Source organism: Tachypleus tridentatus, chromosome 9 (genome assembly GCF_004210375.1).
Source record: "Tachypleus tridentatus isolate NWPU-2018 chromosome 9, ASM421037v1, whole genome shotgun sequence".
NCBI lineage: Eukaryota > Metazoa > Arthropoda > Merostomata > Xiphosura > Limulidae > Tachypleus > Tachypleus tridentatus.
The window spans coordinates 81,192,486-81,215,259 of record NC_134833.1 but is presented as its reverse complement, the minus strand read 5'-3'; the positions used below and the strand labels follow the sequence as shown (position 1 = coordinate 81,215,259).

Genomic DNA, 22,774 nt, shown 5'->3' with positions numbered 1-22,774 from the left:
AGAGGAAAGTCACTATAGTTTTAAACAAAATGTTAATTTTAACCTTGTAACTTCAATATAAGTATAGTTTTATAGGTTTTAACTAATCACTGTACCTTCTAATCAATTGTCATGGTTGGTGCAATTGCCTATATCTCAGCTTTCATAAATAACTTAATGAGCTATTAGTTGAAACATATAATGAATATTTGACCTCTCTTATTTCAATCATGTAAAGAGTCATGTAGAAACTGAAACAAACCGATAAAAGTTTAACTTAATGATATGTTGCTAGAAGATTTTTGTGCATACTTCTACCACAATTCAGCAGATAGCCCAATGTGGCTTTGTTATAAGAAAAACACACACACTATCACAATTACTTTTTAAATTTTTGTTTCAAAGATCACAAATACTTTATCACAACATATACTATTACAGAAAAAGAAATGCCTTTACAATAAGCCACTGTTTATCTTAATTCAAATAAAGTAAAAAATTTTAAAGCATATATTGATGATTTACATGGTATGCCAAAACTAGTTAGGTAGTTAACCATTATTTTGTAAACTGATGTTAGTTAGTGCATTTCACTTAATTTGTGTCTAAAAGAACTGAATCTTAATATTACTTGTAGGTAACACAAAGTACTTCATAAATCATTCAAAACAAATGTGTTTTTGTTTTTTTCAAACAAGATAAGACAGGGAATTGTTTGGCTTAGATCACTTTGCACTCAACAATATCAAATTAAACAGTGCCCTCAAGGCCACTGTTTCTTAGACCATATTTACACAAGACTATCAGCTTAACAAACATCTTGAATGGGCAAAGAAAATCACTGAAAACAAATGTGAAATAGTAGAAATATAAATAAATATAAAATTTCAAATGTTTTATTGGAGCTGTGTGACTAATGCAATTAATCAATATAACTGACTGTAACTCTGAATATTGATTAAATCAATTAGTGTTGCACTAAATAATTAAAATTACAATTAAATGTATTAATGTCATACATTTAATCAACTGTTTAAGATTAGCATTTCTAATTGTTACCAATTTCAATAATTATTAAGATTAAACTAATCAAAGCATTAACATTATGATTTCTCATTTCCAATTAATTAAAGATTGTCTACCTTAATCAACTAATCAAAATAAGTCTTCTCAATTATTACTATTTCAAATTCTTCCATCAAAGTTTCATGCAAGAATGACTGAGAAACCTGATGATCAATCATCAAATTCCACTAATCATCCAATTCAACATATAACATAATAAAACAGTGGTTCTTGACTCACTTGTAAACAATAACGGCCAGTTATGAAGTAATAAATATCTTTAGAGCAAACAATATTTAGTTTAATAAATATTTATCAAATAAATAAACTATTACTTATTTTTTGAGATCACAATGAATGCTTTTTTATTTTTTAAGCAAAAAACAAATAAAATAATATGACATGCAAAAATATACATTTTTTATTTTGTTCTACTTGTTTTCTCAATTTTCAAGCAATTTCATCCAGTATTTTTTTACAATGCAGTAAAACAAACCATTCAACAGGTATATCAAACTGGCACACCTGTGTACTGAAGAGCTAAATGGCTGCCTTAAAGAAATTATACAATCACTATAATTACCTTTGTTTACGTTCAAGTAACAAATGTCATTCACCAAGAGCAAACCATTTCTGTTGAACACTTTTGTCCTTGTAACTACTAGACAAGAGGTGTTATTGATCAGCTTGGCCACAAAAAGACAAGGTGAACAAGTAAGGTTGCAATGGGAACCTAACTTGAGACCCTCAAAATCATGAGCCCCATTCTCTAAAATCATTAAAGTTGAACAAACTTGAAGTTAAAACAAAAAGAAGAGAGGAGCAGATCACAAATAATCCATATGTAGTTTTTCACTTAACAAAAACCAACTGCAATATTACAATAACTTCAATAGTTAAGATAATGAAAAATTACAACTTGAATCCCTAATTTCAATTACATAATTGTTTTTCTCAGAATAGATTAAATCACAATTTTGATTAATTGGTGTTGAAATAATTGAAAACAGTAATAAACTAGAAATATTAATTTTTATAAATCAATTCAACAGTAATTTTGGTTAGATGATCAGTTTATGCAACACTAATCAATATAATCGCTGCTTATCTTAGCTTGAATTCTAAAGTACACTTTAAACCAAAGCAAAAAAAACAAAAACTGTTGACAGTACCTTTTGCAAAGATTTTGTAAATTTCTAATGGCTATATAGAAATACCAAGGACAGCAAATATTTTGAAAATACCTCACATAATGAATTCAGGAATTATAATTATTACTTGACTTTGTATAGACAACTTATAATTTTCAACAACAGTTAAAACAAAATTCATACTTAAAATTACAACTGGGATAATAGAAGTAATATATTTTGTCTTCAAACAATTATATTGTAACAAATTACCAATATGGATACTCAAAACTTGAATAAGAAGCATAAAACAATGTTGTCTTTATTAAATTCTAATATTTCAAAATATTTTGTGCTCAGTTTTAGAGATTTTTTTCTTCAGTAGTTTCTTGCCTATTATAGTTTTGAAAGATACAGTTAAGATTTTCCTTTTCAATTGGTTGTTGTCCTTACGAACTTTATATTAAACATACACTGCTGTCATTATGATTTATTATTATCTTCAATTAATTCGAAGTTTCTCATTTTAATAAATCAGTGTTCCAGCTCACAAAAATAATCAACTAATAGAAATTAGTGCTTCCTGTTATTATTTTCAATCACTTGAACTATCTAAGTGAGAATAATCAATTGCCATAATGCAATCAATTAATAAGTCTGTACTACAGGATATAATCACAATGAATAATTTTGAATCTTTTTTTAGAAAGTACAGATCCTAATTAATAGCTCAAAAATTTATGTCATATTACATTTACAAGTAATTTAATCTTATGCACAGAAATTTTCAAGATAAAATTATTTCAGTACTTTCTGACATTAATAAGCATAAATACTGAAATTTGGGAAAACTGTCATAAAATATGTAATGATGTACTTTATTTTATAGCAAAACAATTTACTTCAAGCATCTCATGTTTCTAGGGAAATAGAATGTTCTATGAAAAAATTTGAATCTTATTTCAACTACAATTTCCTTATGGTTCATAAATACACATACAATGCAGTACAAAAATAAATTATCTTTTCAGAATTAAGATACAGGCACTTACATTAAAAATTATTCTTTCTGTTTCTACACCTTTGTTAGGAATCATGGTAATAATTATTTCAAGTTAGAAAATGAAATTAGCTTAAAGCATTATTATTCTCTTATTATATTCAATAAAAGAAAAACAAAGATATTTAACCAAAATGACTAGTTGTCAACTGAAATATTAAATATCACATAACTTGCTTGTATATTCCTGCAGAGCAACTTTTCGGTGCTTTGGATAAACATCATAACAATAAACATACGGATGAGTATATTTTAGTAACAAGAAAGTTCTCCAGTAATTGAAATTTGAATAAGATACTTTTAAATTTAATAGTCATCATACTGTAAAACTTGGCATCTACATATAGACATTGTTTCTTGTGGATTTACAAAATCAGTAAATTAATGACTACCTCAGATCATTAGTTAACATTACTAATTCATCATTTATAGTAGTTCTGTATCTTCTGATTCTTGCATATTAAAAACCTGTTATGTATAAAGCCTCTAGAGAGCAACCTTACTTTTAATGTTAGTCCACTGAGTATCATGTTGTTTTCTATTCAAAAGTATCAGATAATTATGTTCAATTTAAATGAAGTTGTAATGTTAAAGCCCTTAGATCCCTTAAATTTGTAGAATTTCATATTTTGCTTATACCTATTTTTCTATATTAATTTTTATCTTTAGAATAATCAAAATTTAACTAATTTACAACTTTTTTATATTAATGTAACCGGAAGAAATTGTCAGTTTTATATTTGAAACTTACTCTTTTCTTTTTTTTATAATTTCTTATTTGTTAAATCTGAAACAATTTTATTCTAGAAATTGTTTTATTTATTTCTCAGCTATAAAACTACTGCCAAGTTATAATTGGTGATGGTTGGTGCAGTAGATTCCACAATCCAAGTTTTGGAAGTATACATCACAAGCTCCATTATAATAGGATTTTCTAAATATGTTAATTGTAACAGAATGATCACACTCTATAACTTTAATTAGAAAGGATCCAAAGTCTTGTATATTTGTAAACATTTAAATTGTTACTATGACAAGCAATAATTAAAATTTCTCAGGTCAAAAGAAAGATATCAGTATCTCAGTCACCTATACTTTTCAATATTTAAAAACACTTCCAGGTTTTATATCACATTTGATTTCATTGCTTTACTGGAAAATAATTAATATAGAGAAATATTTTGTCTAAGAAAGATATTAAATCCTTCAAGTTTAAGAGATCTAAGTACTTGTGATATGACAAATTTATTTTAATTGAACATAATTAGCCATTAATTATTTATACAGAAAATTACCAAGAAAAAAATCTTGCATATAAATGAAAAATTACAGCTACTCCACTTACTTCTTGAAGGAATACAAAATCATAATCAGAGATGGCAAGGTGAGATGCAATTGCAGCCATTCTCTTTGTTCTATCTCGACTAAATCCTACAATACCCCTGAAATAAAGAATTGGAATATTTACCAAAAGTAATATATCTGTATACATGAACACTAATTCATACAAATGCTTTTGAAAGTTAAAAAAGATTGGAGAAGCTCAAAATTACTCCATTATGGACTGTTTAAATTTGGTTAAGGGTGAGGGAATTTCACATACTTTGGATAAAAATTATCTGGACTTCATTTAAAATAGTACTATCACATGTAAAAATCTGTATGTTAATATTGGTAATAAACTAAGTTGAAACTTAGTGATTATAAAGATATAAATTAAGGCTTCAGTTACATTTTAAAATGAGGTGTGTTTTACTGCTCATTAGTTAAAAGAATTGTACAAAAATGTGAAGTTTTTGGGCTACACCTAAAAGTGTGTTCAAAGGAGACTTAATGGTGCAGATTGATTGAAACTGTGTGAAGTAAAATAGTTGAGGGGGAGATATTTTTGAAGTGATCCACAGGACAGTTTTCTATGCCAAATGGTCAGAAAGCCAAGCAAGTAAAATATAATTTTAGGATTCACTGTTAACCATAAAGGAAGATATAATTACAAGATTTTAAATGAGACATTTGGGGAAAGTGATCATTGCATGATCAGGTTTGATGTTTTAATACATGTTGATATAATAAAATTTTAGTCCAAAATTTTCAAAACCAATTATGATAAGTTTGGATTTTTAAATAAAAACCTTCAGTTGATGATTAACAATCCCATAAAGAGAAAAACTAACAAACAATAACTAATAATAATGACTATAACCGAGAGAACTTATGTTAATTTATAACTAATGTTGTATCTGTATTAATAAAAGTAAGAGTATTTATGAACATGACTTTCAAAAAAAAGAACTCAATTTAGAAGTAGGGTTATCACAAAACAACTTTGAAAGTTTCAATATAAATGAACTGTTCAACAGTATATAGTTATTTGATTTGTAATTAGGTGTCTTTATGTAAGTTAACTATTTCACACATAAGCATCCTCAAGTTGGTGACTCGTATGCTCCACTGCCCATATGCCTATTATGGCTGCAGAGGAGTGCATGTCAGTTTCAACAATTTATTAACACTGTGTGTTCACACTGACTCAACTGAACAGGCTTTGATTGTATGTAAGTATCACATAATGTGTGCATTCACCTCAACCATACTGAACAGTAACAGAGGAGCCACCAGGAGGGCTCAACAAGGGGTATCACAAATCAAAGTGAGGACAAGGTAGGAAAACAGGAGAGCAAGCATACACTAAAAAATGAGAACAGTCCTGGCTAAGAATGCTAATAGCTAGAATTGAAGGATGGGGACAAGAGACCAAAGATGATTCAGCCTAGAATTTAGCAAAAGTGGAAAAGGTGCTTCTGTGCGATATGCCCAACAGAGAGAAGGTGGAAAGACAATTCCACTGAAAGAATGAAGTCCAACTGAAGAGGCAGTCCTCACAAGATTCATAACTCCTGGCAAATGATACACAATCAGATAAAGAGTAGATCCAAAGCCTGAAAACAAAATGGCAGAAAACAGGTGAACAAACAAGTAATTTGAGCACACTGACACAAAACAAGTTCTAACCCTATGTGAAAAGACGTAAAGTCATATTATCATTCAGATATGCTCTCCAACCTGAGAGGGAATCATTAGTGAACAAATAAAGGTCCAAACAGGAAAATGGAAAGGAAGTGGTATTGGAATGATCAAGCCACCATGACAATTCCTTGGGTAGGTGAACAATCAAGGGCAATAAATCATATGAGGTTCCATTAGGTGCACAATGTTAATTAGGGAGAGCACATGTGTATGACCTAAGGAAAGCCAGAGTCCCTATAAAATAATATACTAAATGGGTGTGTAAAAATATGATACTTTGACAAACCACCCTATAAACCACGAAGATGACAAATGAAGGTTCTCACAAAGTGGTTGAATATATAAGGGGTAGAGCTTGGACATAAAACTTTAGTAAATGAAGTGCAAAAATATCTGAAGGACAGAGCAATCAGGATGTGAAGAAATGTAACTGATGCATCAATCTTAGTCATCCACATTCAGGCAAAAAAGACCAAGTGAGAAAAACAAAATTTTTCATCCAAAAATGTGAAACAACCAAAAAACAACTGAGAGAAAACAATTACCAGAAGCCAATCCCTAGTCATTTGGGGAACCAGAAAGAGATAACAGTAAAAAAACTTGGAAAAGGGTATATGCCCTCTTGATGGTTTGTTTATCCAAAAGATCCAAAATTGCCTCCTGGAGACATTAAAAAGAAACACAATTAGTAGGAGGAAAAAAATGAAATTGTATAAAGAGGGAGAAAAGTGGAGAGAAAGTCCAAGAAAGAGAACTTGCAGAAGAATCCATTTATCAGCAGAAAACTGTGACCAGAGGTCAGCAAACAATAAGAGATGGATATTCATGGGTTCCAAACTAGCAAGATAGTCACCAACAAGTAATTAATGAGCCTGAAGATCACCTGGTTTTAATACCTATTAGTTATGGTTACGAACTGTCAATATATTGTAGTGGCATCACTTTGACAAAGTTTCAATTGGGCAGCAATAAGTGAAAGTTGACTTGGATGGAAACAACACTGAGTTCAAAAGAGACCACTTGGGACTGAAAAACAGGTAACTACAAGCTAAGTTGACCAGTTTGAGGATATGGACTGTACATTTGTTCAAATAAAATAAATCATAAAGTTTACAAAGACAAGTTGCATCAATCAGTGATGTCGAGAAAACCCACTTGTAGAGAAATATATATGCAAAAACGGCTCGTTTGGGTTGAGAAAATATTTTACGTAGAAGAGCGAACAATGTTTCGACCGTCTTCAGTCATCGCCAGTTTCACAAAGAAAGAAAGTAGTAACTGACAGGAAGCTGACCACATGTTTGAAAGGGGTTGTGTAACTGAGTGTCGGAATGTAGAGGGCGGTGTTAGATGTTTGAATATATAATTTTATTTATTTTATTAATTAATATAGGTATAAAGGCATTCCTTTATATTGGTTTATTTTGGGTTTAAGTTGTTGTATAAGTAAGGCTTCTTTAATTTTGCATTTGTTTATGTTTGTTTCTTTATTTAGTATTTGAGTGTTTTCTATGGTTATGTTGTGTTTATTTGACTTGCAGTGTTCGAAAAGGTGTGAAGGTGACTTTTTATGTTCTTTGAATCTGGTTTCCATTTTCCTACTTGTTTCTCCAATATAGAAGTCGTGGCAGTTATCACATTGTATTTTATAAATAATGTTGGTGTGGTGTTTTTACACAGTATAGACCTTAGTTTTGTGCCTGGTTTTTGAATAAATTTGGTATTAACTGGAATGTCATATTTTGTTACTAGTTTTTGCCAAATGTTGGTTAGTTGTCTGATGATGTCGGGAATATATGGTATGCAGCAGTATATGGTTTTGTGATTTTTTGATTCGTGAGATATATTTACTTTTGTTGGTTGATTGTGCTTTCTGTCTAGGTGTGTGTGTATAATGTTTTCTACGGTTTGTGGAGGAAACTTATTGATGTTGATGAAGTATTGTTGTAATTTGTCTAATTCATCATTAATTTTATCTGGTAAGCATAGTTTTATGGCTGTGTTTATTTGATTTCTAGCATGTTGAGTTTTTGTTTTGTATCATGTGCTGAGTCCCAAGGAATGTATAGTCCAGTATGGGTTACTTTTCGGTGGATTTCTGTTTTAAATTGTGTGTTGGTTCTTGTAATTTTGTAAAGGTAAAACTTTTAAAAATTTTTAATAAATACACAAACATTATCCAAAATTTACAGAAAAAACTACTTAAAGCCATGTTGAACACAAAATACAAAGAACTACATGACTTACAAAAACAAAAAATGAACCTAGACTATCAACTGGCATGGTGCATTAAACCAGAGACTTACGGACTTGTACAACGAAACATAAACCAAATCAATACTAAGAACGACAGAGACAAAAAGGATCTCCCACAACCAAAAACTAGAAAAACTAAGATGCAAACAACAGAAAAACATCATGAGAAACCGTTGACTAACCTCATAATTAACAGATCCGACCAACAATTAAACACAGACGAGACACATCTACTTAACAAAGGACTCAACTTCGCAATAGCACCTAGGTACATTCTAACCATAGAAATAAAAACATGTTTAGAAGATCTAGCCAGGAGACTTGTGATACTTTCTACAGAAAACAAAAACAAGGAAACAACCAACAGAAAGAAGACAACTTAGATAATTTTATTGACATCCAACACCCAAACTTCCCAGGTAAAATTAAAAATTTATATTTTCCAGAAACACCTAAAAACAATATCTTAAATGATTTTTTCAAAGAATTTTCTCACAAAACCACCAACATAATTTCACAAAACAGAAAGCTAAAAAACAATCTTACAAAAAGAGACATTAATTCCATTAAAAACTTAAAACAAGACAAAAACATAAAAATTCTAAAAGCAGATAAAGGTAACGCTATAGTCATAATGAACACGAATGAATACATCCAAAAAATGAAGAACATCCTATCAGACACGAACAAATTTAAACCAATACACACAAATCTAACAAAGACACACGAGACGCAACTAAACAAATTACTACTAAAATTAAAAAATATCATTTCTTAACCTCAAAATTACAAAAACTGACACACAATTTAAAACAGAAATCCACCAAAAAATAACCCATACTGAACTATACATTCCTTGGGACTCAGCACATGAAACAAAACAAAAACTCAACATGATAAGAAATCAAATAAACACAGCCATAAAACTATGCTTACCAGATAAAATTAACAATGAATTAGACAAAATAAAACAATACTTCATCAACATCAATGAGTTTCCTTTACAAACTGTAGAAAACATTATACGCACACACCTAGACAGAAAGCAAAATCAACCAACAAAAGTAAATATATCTCACGAATCAAAAAATCACAAAACCATATACTGCTGCATACCATATATTCCCGACATCATCAGACAACTAACCAACATTTGGCAAAAACTAGTAATAAAATATGACATTCCAGTTAATACCAAATTTATTCAAAAACCAGGCACAAAACTGAGGTCTATACTATGTAAAAACTACACTGACAAACACCACACCAACATTATTTATAAAATACAATGTGATAACTGCCACGACTTCTATATTGGAGAAACAAGTAGGAAAATGGAAACCAGGTTCAAAGAACATAAAAAGTCACCTTCACACGTTTTCGAACACTGCAAGTCAAATAAACACAACATAACCATAGAAAACACTCAAATACTAAATAAAGAAACAAACATAAACAAATGCAAAATTAAAGAAGCCTTACTTATACAACAACTTAAACCCAAAATAAACCAATATAAAGGAACGCCTTTATACCTATATTAATTAATAAAATAAATAAAATTATATATTCAAACATCTAATATCGCCCTCTACATTCCGACACTCAGTTACACAACCCCTTTCAAACATGTGGTCAGCTTCCAGTCAGTTACCACTTTCTTTCTTTGTAAACCTGACGATGACCGAAGAAAGTTGAAACGTTGTTCGCTGTTCTGCGTAAAATATTTTCTCAACCCAAATGAGCGGTTTTTGCATATACAAGTTGCGTTAATATTGCACAGAACCATCTCTGCCAAAATAAAAATATGCACTGTTTGCAAGTCTCGGGTATGAGTCTCTTTGGTCTGACATGCTTGGTAAAGGTGGTTATACCGATTGAAGCAGGTGTGTTTCTCTTCTAGTGTGCTTTGATTTTATTGTGACCAAGAGTGTACATCATTTTTTATTATGTCTTGAGAAAACACTCCAACATATAAATAAAATGAATTAAAATCTTCTTTTCACCTTCTGTGAGTAAGAAAACTAGAATAAGTCAAGAAGTAACCCAAGAACAGGAACTAACAATATCAATTACAGTTTCTGTTCTTAGTCCATCCAGTGTCTACAAGCTATCTGCCAATGACTGCCCTAGCTGCTGAACTGCTGATCAAAAAAATAATTTATGTAAAATGTACTTTGACCTAAGTATTAAAAATTAGAAACTTGGCTGATTCTTGGAGTTCTAAAATTAGAACTCTTGGACTGAAAATAGTATCTTGTGAAAAAATGATTACTGATTAAGAGAAACTTTCTCTTTCTTAACCTGAAGATGACCTAAGAAGGTCAAAATGTTGTTCTCTCCTTATCAATAAAAGTGTTAATATCCATACCAGGTGTTCTGAGATACGTTTCACACAGCACATAAAATAACATAAGAAAAACTAACATTTCCAAATTTTGAATCTGAAATAGATTTATAAGATCTAAGTTGTATTGACATGTGCCATATACTTTACTCAACAAACCCATGTATTAACATTATGAATCACATAAATGATGAAATGAAAAAAATACTAATTAATATAGTTACTAAATCAAAAAGTAGAATTTCATTGCTAATCAACAAATCAACTTTTTTGAGTACAAAACGTACCTTAATATTGTATGTTCAAATCTATGTCCCAGATAACAGAAAAAACTTGACTTTGAATTTATTTTTGGACTTGATCCAACTTCAAAATGTTAGTGCAAAATAATTTTTATTATTGTTTACTTAATTGTTTTCAGTCTTACAAAATGAACGAATAGCACCTGAAAAGTTATTTACTCCACGTAGTGTGTGATGGTATGTGCATGATGGTGCGAAATAAAAGTGGAGTTAAGAAACTGATAAAAGACAAATTTCCTTCTGTAATTGTGAGACACTTTGCTACTCACAGATGAGAACTGTCACAGTGACACTGTTGAATCAGTTGCAGCAATCAACAGATTTAAAGGGTTTATTGATAAACTTTGTCTTGTATTACATAACCTAGAAATATTAAAGAACTGAAAGTGTGCACAAATGTGTTAGAAATTCAATTTTCAAAAAATGCCCAAACTTTAATCATCTAGTTTCTAGTCAGATTTAGCTGTTTAAGAAACTGTGAAGAGTCAGCACAACATTTTGGAGAAGCAAAGCATGATTCAACAGGAGACAAAAATTATTTGAATTAAGTTTGGACTTACAAGGACACAATATAGACAAGGCAGATCAAAAGATAAAAGCTCTTCATCAAATTTTGAGACAGAGACAAATGAAGCCAGGCCCATATTATAAATATGCTACTAAAAACCTTCAATTCCAAAGAGTTTCACTTCAAAACAAAGATTGCAAAATAGATTTTCTGATTAATCAGAGCTTTTTACAGAACCTGAAAAAAAGATAAAAAGCAGGTTGCTTGATAGTGAAGATGGTAATTCAGCACAGTGTGCATGCATGCTTGATTAAAAAAAATATTGGCTGGGAAAATTATCAATAAAACTTCAACTAGATGAAAAAGATATGTTTTGTGAATTTTAAGTATTTTATCAAAATTACAGTTCTGGAAAAACTGCAGCATTTGAAACATGCTCTGAGTTCAAATCCAATTTCTTCCAGTGAATGTGAATTAGGGTTCTCGAAGATGAATTTGGCTATCACCCCAACCAGAGCTTCATTGATAACAAAAACCATTTCAACTGTTTTGTTTATTAAACTTGTTCAACCACCCCCTCTACACTTATACCAAAAAATTTGTAGAGTCAGGGTTGCTCCAAAAATGTCACTCAGCATTAGACATCAAAAGCAAACAACAAAGTTGGAATACTGCATCAGATGAGAACAAGTCTCTTGGGCGAGAGTACAAGGAAGATAGCTAAACTGTATGCAGAAGCAAGTTATCTTCTCAGAAGTTCACAACATTTTCCAATGAAACCATAGGATACAGGCTAACAGTTTCTTTGTGCTACATTTTAAAAATAATAGGAAAGGCCACAGTTTAATATCTGAAAAGACAGGCAGCATATGAATCAAGATACGTGAAGAATGAGTTACTTTTGGCAGTACTAGAAGTCAATACTTTCCAGCAGTTTAAAAAATGAATTGACGGTAAAGAGTACATTAAAATATTTTACTTTTCAGCCTTTATAGACAAAAGTTGTTGTCTAACATTTATGTTATGTAAATATTTATATAATAAAAAATACACTATTTTTTTTTTAACTTGTTACAATTCACAAATGATGAAATAAAGTTTAAATAAAGCCAGAACCATAACTTTAAATTGTTCCTCAACTTATAACTTTGGTTCACACAATACATAATTAGATGAATCATTGTACACTTACTGTTCCAACATTTTCACTACCTTTTCATGAAGATATGGCACATAAAGCATTTAATGCAACATGAACATTTACAAAAGGTAACAGTAAGAGTGATGAGTATTTTGTAGTATTGGAATGGAATATGGTAAAAACTTGTAGCATTTGTGGCAGCAGAGAAAATACATGATCTAAAACAGCATATAAATGAACTAAAACTTCAGTACAGTAATAAAACATGTCAAACATTCTTTATTTTAATTACTTATTTTAAACCTGACAACCACAAGATGGCAGCCAAAGTGACAAATATTTTTGAACAGAATCTGAAATTCTCAAACACTACAGTTAATTCAAACTGATCCTCTATATAACTACCTAATTTTAATCAATTTGCTAATAGATGTCATGCTGCTGTACTGTCAGTGATATATGTCAAAAGTACAAAAGTATTAACATTACAAAGGAAAAGTACCAATAACACATTAATCTAAAAATAAAGAGACCTGTTCTGACCCATCAGTCATTCAGTGCTGCCCCATATACTATTTAATATTACTATTATATTGATATGGAACTATTAAAAATGAAGATAAACAGAGAGATAGCAATCGCTCTAGTCAGACCTTATAATTCAGATCTTTATCAACTAATCGAGACTTCTATTTGAACTACATCAGATGTATCGTGTACTATCCATGATTTGTTGCAGCAACAAATTTATTTTCACAATAAGTTTAGTCGTTAAACCCGATTTATTTGTAATGCACTTTAACTGCTTAAATGTAGAATATGCATTAAAAGTTTTACTAAGATATCAATATTACCATATTAATAATTATTATTGTATCATATAAACTTATCATATCATGTGTTAAGTCTTTACATAATATTACTAATTATTAGTATTACCAGCAATTTAGTGTCAAGACCTTCAATTCTGTTTCCATCTTCATAGCGGAGACTAAAATTTTACAGTATTATAAGTCTATTATAATTGTTAGTTATGATTTCACCGAAATTGCAGTACATCGGTTTTCGCCACTCTTTCCCGAAAAGCAAGAAACCTTACATTCACTGCCAATATAAATAATATACCTCTGACTAGACTTTTTGATAAGGATATCAGCATAGCCCCCTAGCGTTTTCAAAATTAAAGTATAAGATCGAGGTAATTTGTATACTCAACTATAATATGAAACCACTTTGTAGAAAGGGGAAGTAAAACAGTATTTTTAAGAAAAAAATTCAGTATGTTTACAAACATAATTTCATCTTTTAAAAATAGATAAATGTTTTTCAAAGCACCTAAGAGGATGAGTAAATAACAGTATACAATAACCCAGTAAATCTGCTATCAAAACAATACAAGAACAGTAGTAGAAGCAACGATATATATCCCAAACATACACTGCTGGCAAAAATATTAAGGCCAATGAACATAAAGAAAAAATATGCATTTTGCATTGTTAGACTCAACCACTTTTTTGAGTAGAGCTTCGAAAGATGTAAATAAGAAAAGAATCACGTTATTCGCCTTGAAAAAGTCCTTTGTCCTGCGGGCATTGTGGATTGCAGCGTTGTCCTGCTGAAAGATCCAATCATTTTCACACAAACGAGGGCCTTCAGTCAGTAAGGATGCTCTCTCCAACATGCCAATGTAGCCAGCTGCTGTTTGACGCTCCTGTATAACCTGAAGCTCCATTGTTCCATGGAAGGAGAGAGCACCCCAGATCATGATGGAACCTTCTCCACTGTGTCGTGTAGTAAATGTTTCCAGTGGGATATTTTTATCGTGCCAGTAACGTTGAAAGCCATCTGGACCATCCAGGTTAAATTTTTTCTCATTTCCACACCACGAAACAGCAAAGTTGCTGCGAAGCACCAAATAAGGAACGTAAAAAAGTGGACGGAGACGTGGCCTTTGAAGACGTTTACGGTTTTTAAAGCCTTTCTCTCGTAGATGCCGTCTTATTATTCTTGAACTGCATTCTGCGTCCGTGAGGGCCTTAATCGGGTTCGACGATCGGCTAGCGTCTTGCCAGACAACCCGTCGAATCATTTTGCTCAGTGCCGGCGAAATTTTCGTTCCGTATCCCTCAAAGTCTTTTCAGAAATTTGCAAAAGCAGTTTTACTACGCCTAATCTCACCAGCGATGGCACGTTGAGAAAGACCTTGCTTTTGCAGCTTGACAATTTTGCCACGTTCAAACTCTGTCAACTTTTTAGCCTTTGCCATGTTTTTACCCAATGTAACACAGATGTCAGTGGGAGATGTTGACAACATTAATGCTTGAACACAAATGACTAAATTTCGTTTCAGTATTTAGGCTAATTTCATAGTGTTCACATTTTCCCTATTAAATGCTAAAAGTTTTTTATTTTCCCTTTTCTTATTTACATCTTTCGAAGCTCTACTCAAATAAGTGGTTGAGTCTAACAACGCAAAATGCATATTTTTTCTTTATGTTCATTGACCTTAAGATTTGGGCCAGTGGTATATGCTAAAACGTTCCCGTGAAGACTGAACTAAATAAAATAACAGTGAAATGAAAGAAACAGTTTAAAAGCATGAAACAATGCAGCCTGTGAAGCTTAATGCAATCTAGTTTCTACCGAAATAAAGCAGTCTGATAGGTAGTAGTAAAAATATTATGTATTTTGTTGGGAATGATTTGGTTCTTGTAAATGAAAGAAAGAATGTATCAAAATATACCAGCCACATAAAATTTGCTATATCCTGTATTGACAAAGCCTATCGTTCAATACCAGGGTTTATTAAACTGATTGCTACTACACGACAGACACTGCAGTGATTGAGACGCTATTCATATTACCAGGTTGCTCGAACAACTGTTATAATATGTACTGGACTAAGTTAATGAAATATAATAGTGCAGATAGTCCTCGAGTAGCTTTGCGCGAAATTCACAACAAACAAACAATGAAATGTAATTATTATCTGTTTTATATCAATAATTTACGAAACAGATTAGGATAAGGATTAATAACACATTATTGATTTAGTACTAGTTGTCATGAGATTGCATTGGTTTAAGATATTTGGAGAAGTGGTATTTTCAATTGAACCTGTTTCCCCAGTATTGGCGAATGTCTCATCTTTCCCAACAGTTTGCTGCTACTTCAGATTATTTTAACTAGGTGATTTTTTTCATGAAACTCAATTTGTAACTGAAGGTTTCAATAGAAAACATTACTAGCTAATTGATAATAAAAAAAAGATAGCCAGAAGGGTCAAGAATTGAGTCTCCAGTAACAAAATTATGGATTTCAACTGTTCAGAAATTCAACCACATATGCAGGTCTTAAAGAGTCAGTGCTACCTGAGCAATTATGAATCATTCTTTAAAACTGTCTTTAGATACAGAGTGTAAAACTATACCTTGATTAAGTGATTTTCTATATGATTTACATATTTTCGTATCCAATTTATCTATACAATATGAATCCCTAACACTTGTGAACTTCTCGTTCTCCAGGTCTCAGTAGGTCTGTACTTGACAAATACTTATAATTGTGGTTATTTCTGTTGTCATATCAGTTATAATAGCCAACATATGTTACCATTCGATTCAGAGCCATTCTCTCCATTACTACCTAGTTTGGTTTGTTTTAAATTTTCAGCAAAGCTATAAGAGGACTATCTGCGCTAGCCGTCCCTAATTTAGCAGTGTAAGACGATAAGGAAGGCAGCTAGTCATCACAACTCATCGCTAACTCTTGGGCTACTTTTTACCAACGAAAAGTGGGTTTGATCGTCACATTATAGCGCCCCCACGGCGGAAAGGGCGAGCATGTTTGATACGACGTAGATTCGAACCCGTGACCCTCAGACGACGAGTCGAACGCCTTAACCCACCTGGCCATGCCGAGTCTAGTTGGACTGAGTTAGCTAAATTAGTACAAACATTGCATGTAGCTGCAGGCAGAAAGTTGAGTTTATACTTTATACCTTCAAATAAATTAGAGAAAGTTTTAGATGAAGTTGAAGGAAAATTGCCTGCGCACCTACAATTTGTAATTCCTACACATAGTGAAAAGGATTTATATGTATTATGCTTGGGCTGATGTGAAGACAGCCGCAGCGAGGGATACGCTAAGAATGTTTATAGAGATACCTTTGAAAGCAACTGATAAAATGTTTAACTTGTATAAAATTGTACTCTTACCATTAGCATTAAACTATTCATTAGCTCCACCGTGGAAAATAACAACCCACACCTTGCAGTGTCAAGTGATCAGCATACTTATGTAAAAATAACAGAAGGCATTGTAAAATTCATAGAAGGATCCATTAGAGTACGTGACCCTAGTTCAGGAATTAAAGATAAGATAGCTGAATCATGTGAAAAAGAGAATAATTATCCCTAAATCATGTTAGTTCTATAAGACAAAGACCCCAGGAACTTGGTTGTTTAGTGTAAAAGATGAACTTATCTTATCAATAGTATGCTCCAAGTCAAATATAAATCAGTTAGATCATCGAACCGAAGTAATTAAATTAAAGAATAGTGGATATCTTAGATTGGCTAGAAATTGTTCTACTTATAACCAAGGAGTTACATTACCCTCTAGTTTTAGAAGTAAAACTAAATATGTAGGAATTCCGTTAAGTATAAGAGTATCTGATTGGTAAGAGCTATTGACTATAAAAGAGTCACAATTAATTCAGAACATAAACGTAGATTCAGATCTTAAAGGATTATCAAAAATATTAGTGGAAATCTGAAACTTTTCCCGTTCGAGGGTAGGGTTAAGTATCAAAGAATGTTGACAACACATAGAACATTTGAGAGCTACAACAAAAGGAAGTAAGACTGGTAAATAGAAGTTGATTAATTCAGTAATTGTAACATTATGCTTGGTGGTAATACTAGTAAGCATAGTGTTATACACAGTATGTGGAAAATTAGCTTTAATGACATTATGGAAGTTAAATTGGTTGTGTAAATTCAAAAATAAAAATAAAACCCGAACAGGGCCAGGCAACAATAGAGTTGTCTTATTTAGAGGTCACTGAAGTGATTGAATTATGTGATGATAACCCATCTATTTAGGAGGTAGAGTGATTGATGATAGCTTGATATCAAAATGAAATTAATTCAATGAATTGACGAGGTCCGTTGATCATAAAATAAATATGTAAATCAAAATTATTAGAAAAAACTAATAGGATTTATGCGAATGTTCTAGAATTCAGAAATGAAGAGTTTGAAATCCAGTGTCCGAAAAACCAAGTTTAATTAACTGCAAGAGAAGTGATGAAATATTTCCACACAACAGTTAATCAATGAAACTGACATTACTACATTACGATAGTGCTATTCAAGAAAAAGACAATGTGAATAGCAAAGTGTTGAGAGATAAACGGAAGTGTGAAGTGCGTGAACGATTAATTTGTTTGTTTGTTTTGAATTTCGCGCAAAGCTACTCGAGAGCTATCTGCACTAGCCGTCCCTAATTTAGCAGTATAAGACTAGAGGGAAGGCAGCTAGTCATCACCACCCCCACCGTCAACACTTGGGCTACTCTTTTAGCAACGAATAGTGGGATTAACCATCACATTATAACCCCCCAATGGCTAGGAGGTTATTGGAGACTTCAAAATGGTGGCATTCCTGATACAGCGCACTACAACAGTTAGCACTGGCCACAACAGACCAAGTTCTCTGTGGGGAGGCACAATATCAAGTATGAGCCACTAGTAAACCTCCAGGAGGTGTTGTTCCAACCATTGCACATAAAATTGGACCACAAATAAAGAAGATCCTGGAGTGCTCAAAATTCCCCAAGAAGATCAGTAGAAAGGGAAAAAGCTTGGGACAGCTTTGTCGCAGTGGTTCGGGGCTTCTTGGGCAATCACAGGACCGAAAATTATGTGGAACTGGTCGATGTTCTGGTAAAGAACTACGGCAGAATGCCATTTAAAGTCCATATTCTTGACGCTCATCTTGATAAATTCAAGGAGAACATGGGAACATACTCAGAGGAGCAAGGCGAGCGCTTCCACCAAGATATACTGGACTTACTGGCCGCTACTAAGGAGCATATAACAAAAACATGATGGAAGACTATATTTGGGGACCAATACGTGAAAGTTATTTACATTACAGTCGCAAATCTCGAAAAACTACTCACTTCCAAAGTTTTTTATTCATTTTTGTATAAGTTTAGTATAAATACATGAAGATCTTGACTCATATGTTGTTTCATTCAGAGCTTATGTAAATGAAAATGGGCAAATTTGCCCGTTTTTGCATAGAAAATAGGTTAATTTCTAAATTTCATTATCCAAATGACAAAAGCAAAGTCTAAAGGGAATAATGACCATTTTTTGTACTTTTACAACATAAGCAATTAAGAAATAACACATACTATCCAGGAACAAAATTTGTGTTACATAGTGCAATGAATGATGTACATAAATAACTTAAACTAGTAAATGATGATCGATGTATAAAGGGAAGGATGGAAACCAAGAGCTTTGGCGATGATGTCCAATAGCTTTAAAAGTGGAAGTTACAAATCTCTTTCAATTCAGCTGATATTATTGTAAACGAATAATCTTAATTCTTAAGTGATCGGGTGGAAATCATACAATGTTGTGCATGTATTGTACCTTGCAATACCTAACCTTACACTTCAACAGGTAGGCAACATGCATGGTAAACTAGGCTATGATGACTTGCAGTTTGAAGGTCATTTCATCGAGTAGTGAAGACTCTGTAAAATACCTGGCCTGGCATGGCCAAGCGCGTGAGGCGTGCGACTCGTAATCCGAGGGTCGCGGGTGCGCGCCCGCGTCGCGCTAAACATGCTCGCCCTCCCAGCCGTGGGGGTGTATAATGTGACGGTCAATCCCACTATTCGTTGGTAAAAGAGTAGCCCAAGAGTTGGCGGTGGGTAATGATGACTAGCTGCCTTCCCTCTAGTCTTACACTGCTAAATTAGGGACGGCTAGCACAGATAGCCCTCGAATAGCTTTGTGCGAAATTCCAAAACAAACTGTAAAATACCCACACTGTTTTCAATCATTATAGCAGAACCCTACGCCAGACTGATCATTGTTAACTGTGACACAAAAAAGACTGAATATGCCACTGGAGAAAGTACACAAGTTGAAGATATCTACTGCCATAAGAGACAGCAATCATCAACAGAAGGAGATGACATCAGTCTTCCCAAGAGAAAGGATGAGCTACTGTAAGTACAGGTAGTTCTCGATTTACACTATAGTTACGTGCCAGGAATTGGTTGCGTAAATCAAACACTATTTCTGATAAAGTATACACGATGCGTGCAATCTCAGTGGGAATTGTATTAATCTAGTCTTAATATACTGCAGGAGTGCCGCCTATGCTGATGGTAACCACATGATATATCTACAGAAAACATCAACTTCAATGTGAAACATGATAAATTCATTTTAATGACTTCGTTGTATGACCAAACGTACCCCGCGACTAGCTGACTACTGCCGTTGTAACAACACTTCAACTATAGTGCGTCGTGTTGTTGTAATAAAGCGTCTGCATCGGCTAAACCTTCAAGCACACGGTGAGCAAATGTTTCTTTTTGTATCGTTACAAAACACAAATCGCTCAAAAATCACGTTAATCCAAAAACGCGTAAATCGAGAACTTCCTGTACTTGGATGATTGGTTTTTGAATTTCGTGCAAAGCGACACGAGTGCTATCTGCTCTAGCCGTCCTTAATTTAGCAATGTAAGACTAGAAAAAAACAGCTAGTCATCACAACCCACCACCAACTTTTGGGCTACTCTTTTACCAACGTATAGTGGGATTGACCATCACCGATAACGCTCCTACGGCCGAGAGAGCGAGTAAATTTAGTGAGAGATGGATTCGAACTCTTGACCCTCAGATTATGAGCCGTATGCCTTAACTACTTGGCCCGCTTGGATGATTAAGGTCATGCAGAGCAGAACACTACTTTGCTATCTGGTTATTAATAAGTAAATTGTGCATCACTATTACGTTCGGGAACACGACTTCGCATGGTAGGAACATTGAAGGCTTTAGGAACCAAAATTACCCAGTACATAAGACATTGTAAATGTCTCATTAATGTATTAGTTTAGACTACTGGAATTAATGTTTTCAAACAGCCATTCTCGTGTTCTGTTAAACACCTTTAGTTTTATATAGTGTTTCACACATATAGAAACGTTAGTAAAGTTCCTACATTTTTAATTTTTATAACTGGAAAAAAATATCCTCTCAGTTGTCCTCTTATCCATTTCTCCAGCTTTCACCAGGTCCCTCTTAATTTTGGAGATTCTGCATGGACCTAGCAAAAACTCCCACGCTCGTATAGACTGGTGGTCTTGGTTTCAGCATCTCTGATAGTTGTAAAGTTGACAAAGGAACACAATTTGCCACCTGAGGATTCTTTGATGGTTTGACATAATTTAGCTCCAAGAAAGTCTTCCTTGGTTTCGGCGTTTTGTGGTTCTGTTAGAGGCGCTAGGTAAGCATGATGCCATATTAATGGACTTTTAATATCTAACAAAAATGGCACTTTATGGGTTGCTTCAACTTTCACCGTTTCTCCCTGACTGAGAAAGGGCTACAGCTGATGGAACGAGTGAATATTGGCAGTCTTGGCTTTAATATTACTTCCATAAGACTCCCAAGATTAATATTTGGCTGTAAGTCCAATTAACATTAAAACTACAGGGCAAGCTGTTTGACAGTTCACTAAAAACTCGATTACTGAATATTTTCTGCCAACAGATAATTAACTTCCACCAACTCCTTATCCTTGGTACATCAGAGAACTTGCTTAGATACTGGCTTCTATTAATATCTAGGAATTTCAAAATTCCAATAAACCCATTGTCCCTGTTCTCTGCCAATTAATTGACATATTGGCATGGTAAACACTTTGTCATTCAGCTCTGGCACAAATGATAATGACCGTAAGTGCAGTTTCTACACTAATGATCAATGACAATCTGAATGCACTACAAATACCTCCCAGTTCCTTTACCAGAATTCCAGCCTGCAAGTTACCAGTCATTCTTAGTTGTTCATTTCTATTTCTGCTGAAATTAAAGATGAGTAAAACTGGATTCACAGCTCACAAAATCCCAGGCTGTTTTTTTTCCTCCATGAACTTATGGTCAAATTTCGACTGAGGACATCGCCTTTGGCATAACCATTGAAAGACTTGTATGCAAGAAATTACTTCTCCTAAGAGACGCAGATAGCCTAGTTAGCTTGGATCATAAAATGCCAAACAAACAACTTTTCTTGGGCTATACCATTTCAGAAATCATGTTAATTTCTTGCTCATAAGTTCATTTACAATTTCAACAAAGTTCAAACTAAGTTTCCACAAGAATGTAACAGAATTTAAGAAACAAAGTTCAAAGTACAGAAAACTCCAATCTTACTCTGAAGCATTCTCCGGCACACTTATATCTAAAGAGTAATTACTCTAACAAAAGGTTTAGAAGAAAATCTGTTGCACAGAGTTAATCTGAATTCTGACCTCACTGAATTGTAGAAAGAGTTGACACAAGAATTTACCAGCAGACAAAACAATTTATTAATTATATGGCATAAAACAGTTCAGCCAGACAGATGCACCAAAAATAAAACATCTGCACTTCTTTCTGTAAATGAGAAAAAGATTTGCAGCAAATAAAACGACATGGAGAAACCTGAATTAGTTACTACATGTTCATTTGGAAAGGGTTAAATCTCTAAGGGTGAATAGATCATTCCAATTAAGAAATTTAAGCTTGTTTTGAAATATTTCTGTCTTTACACAAATGAAATACTTAAGGACCCATTAACACAAGCAATACTTTTTGTGAGAACAATTAAAGATGAATGACTTTGGACAAGGTACGAGTAACATAAATGTAAAGGTCATGCAGTCT

General features: G+C 32.8%; 1 protein-coding gene across 4 annotated transcripts in view; it reads right to left on the bottom strand.

Moving 5' to 3' along the window:
* nSMase (neutral sphingomyelinase) overlaps positions 1-13,968 on the bottom strand; it is a 41,197-nt gene extending 27,229 nt beyond the window's left edge. For 2 of the 4 annotated variants that reach the window (XM_076455348.1, XM_076455349.1), the window contains exons 1-2: positions 13,755-13,968; positions 4,580-4,676 (exon numbers count right to left, since the gene is read on the bottom strand). In XM_076455348.1, the coding sequence (XP_076311463.1) occupies positions 4,580-4,676; positions 13,755-13,798 (141 nt within the window). In that variant the 5' untranslated portion in view covers positions 13,799-13,968. Of the gene's footprint in view, positions 1-1,627; positions 1,814-4,579; positions 4,677-13,754 lie in introns of those variants that run through there. The other 2 variants (XM_076455350.1, XM_076455352.1) reach the window with 2 other exon arrangements.
* Between the last annotated feature and the right edge of the window lie 8,806 nt (positions 13,969-22,774).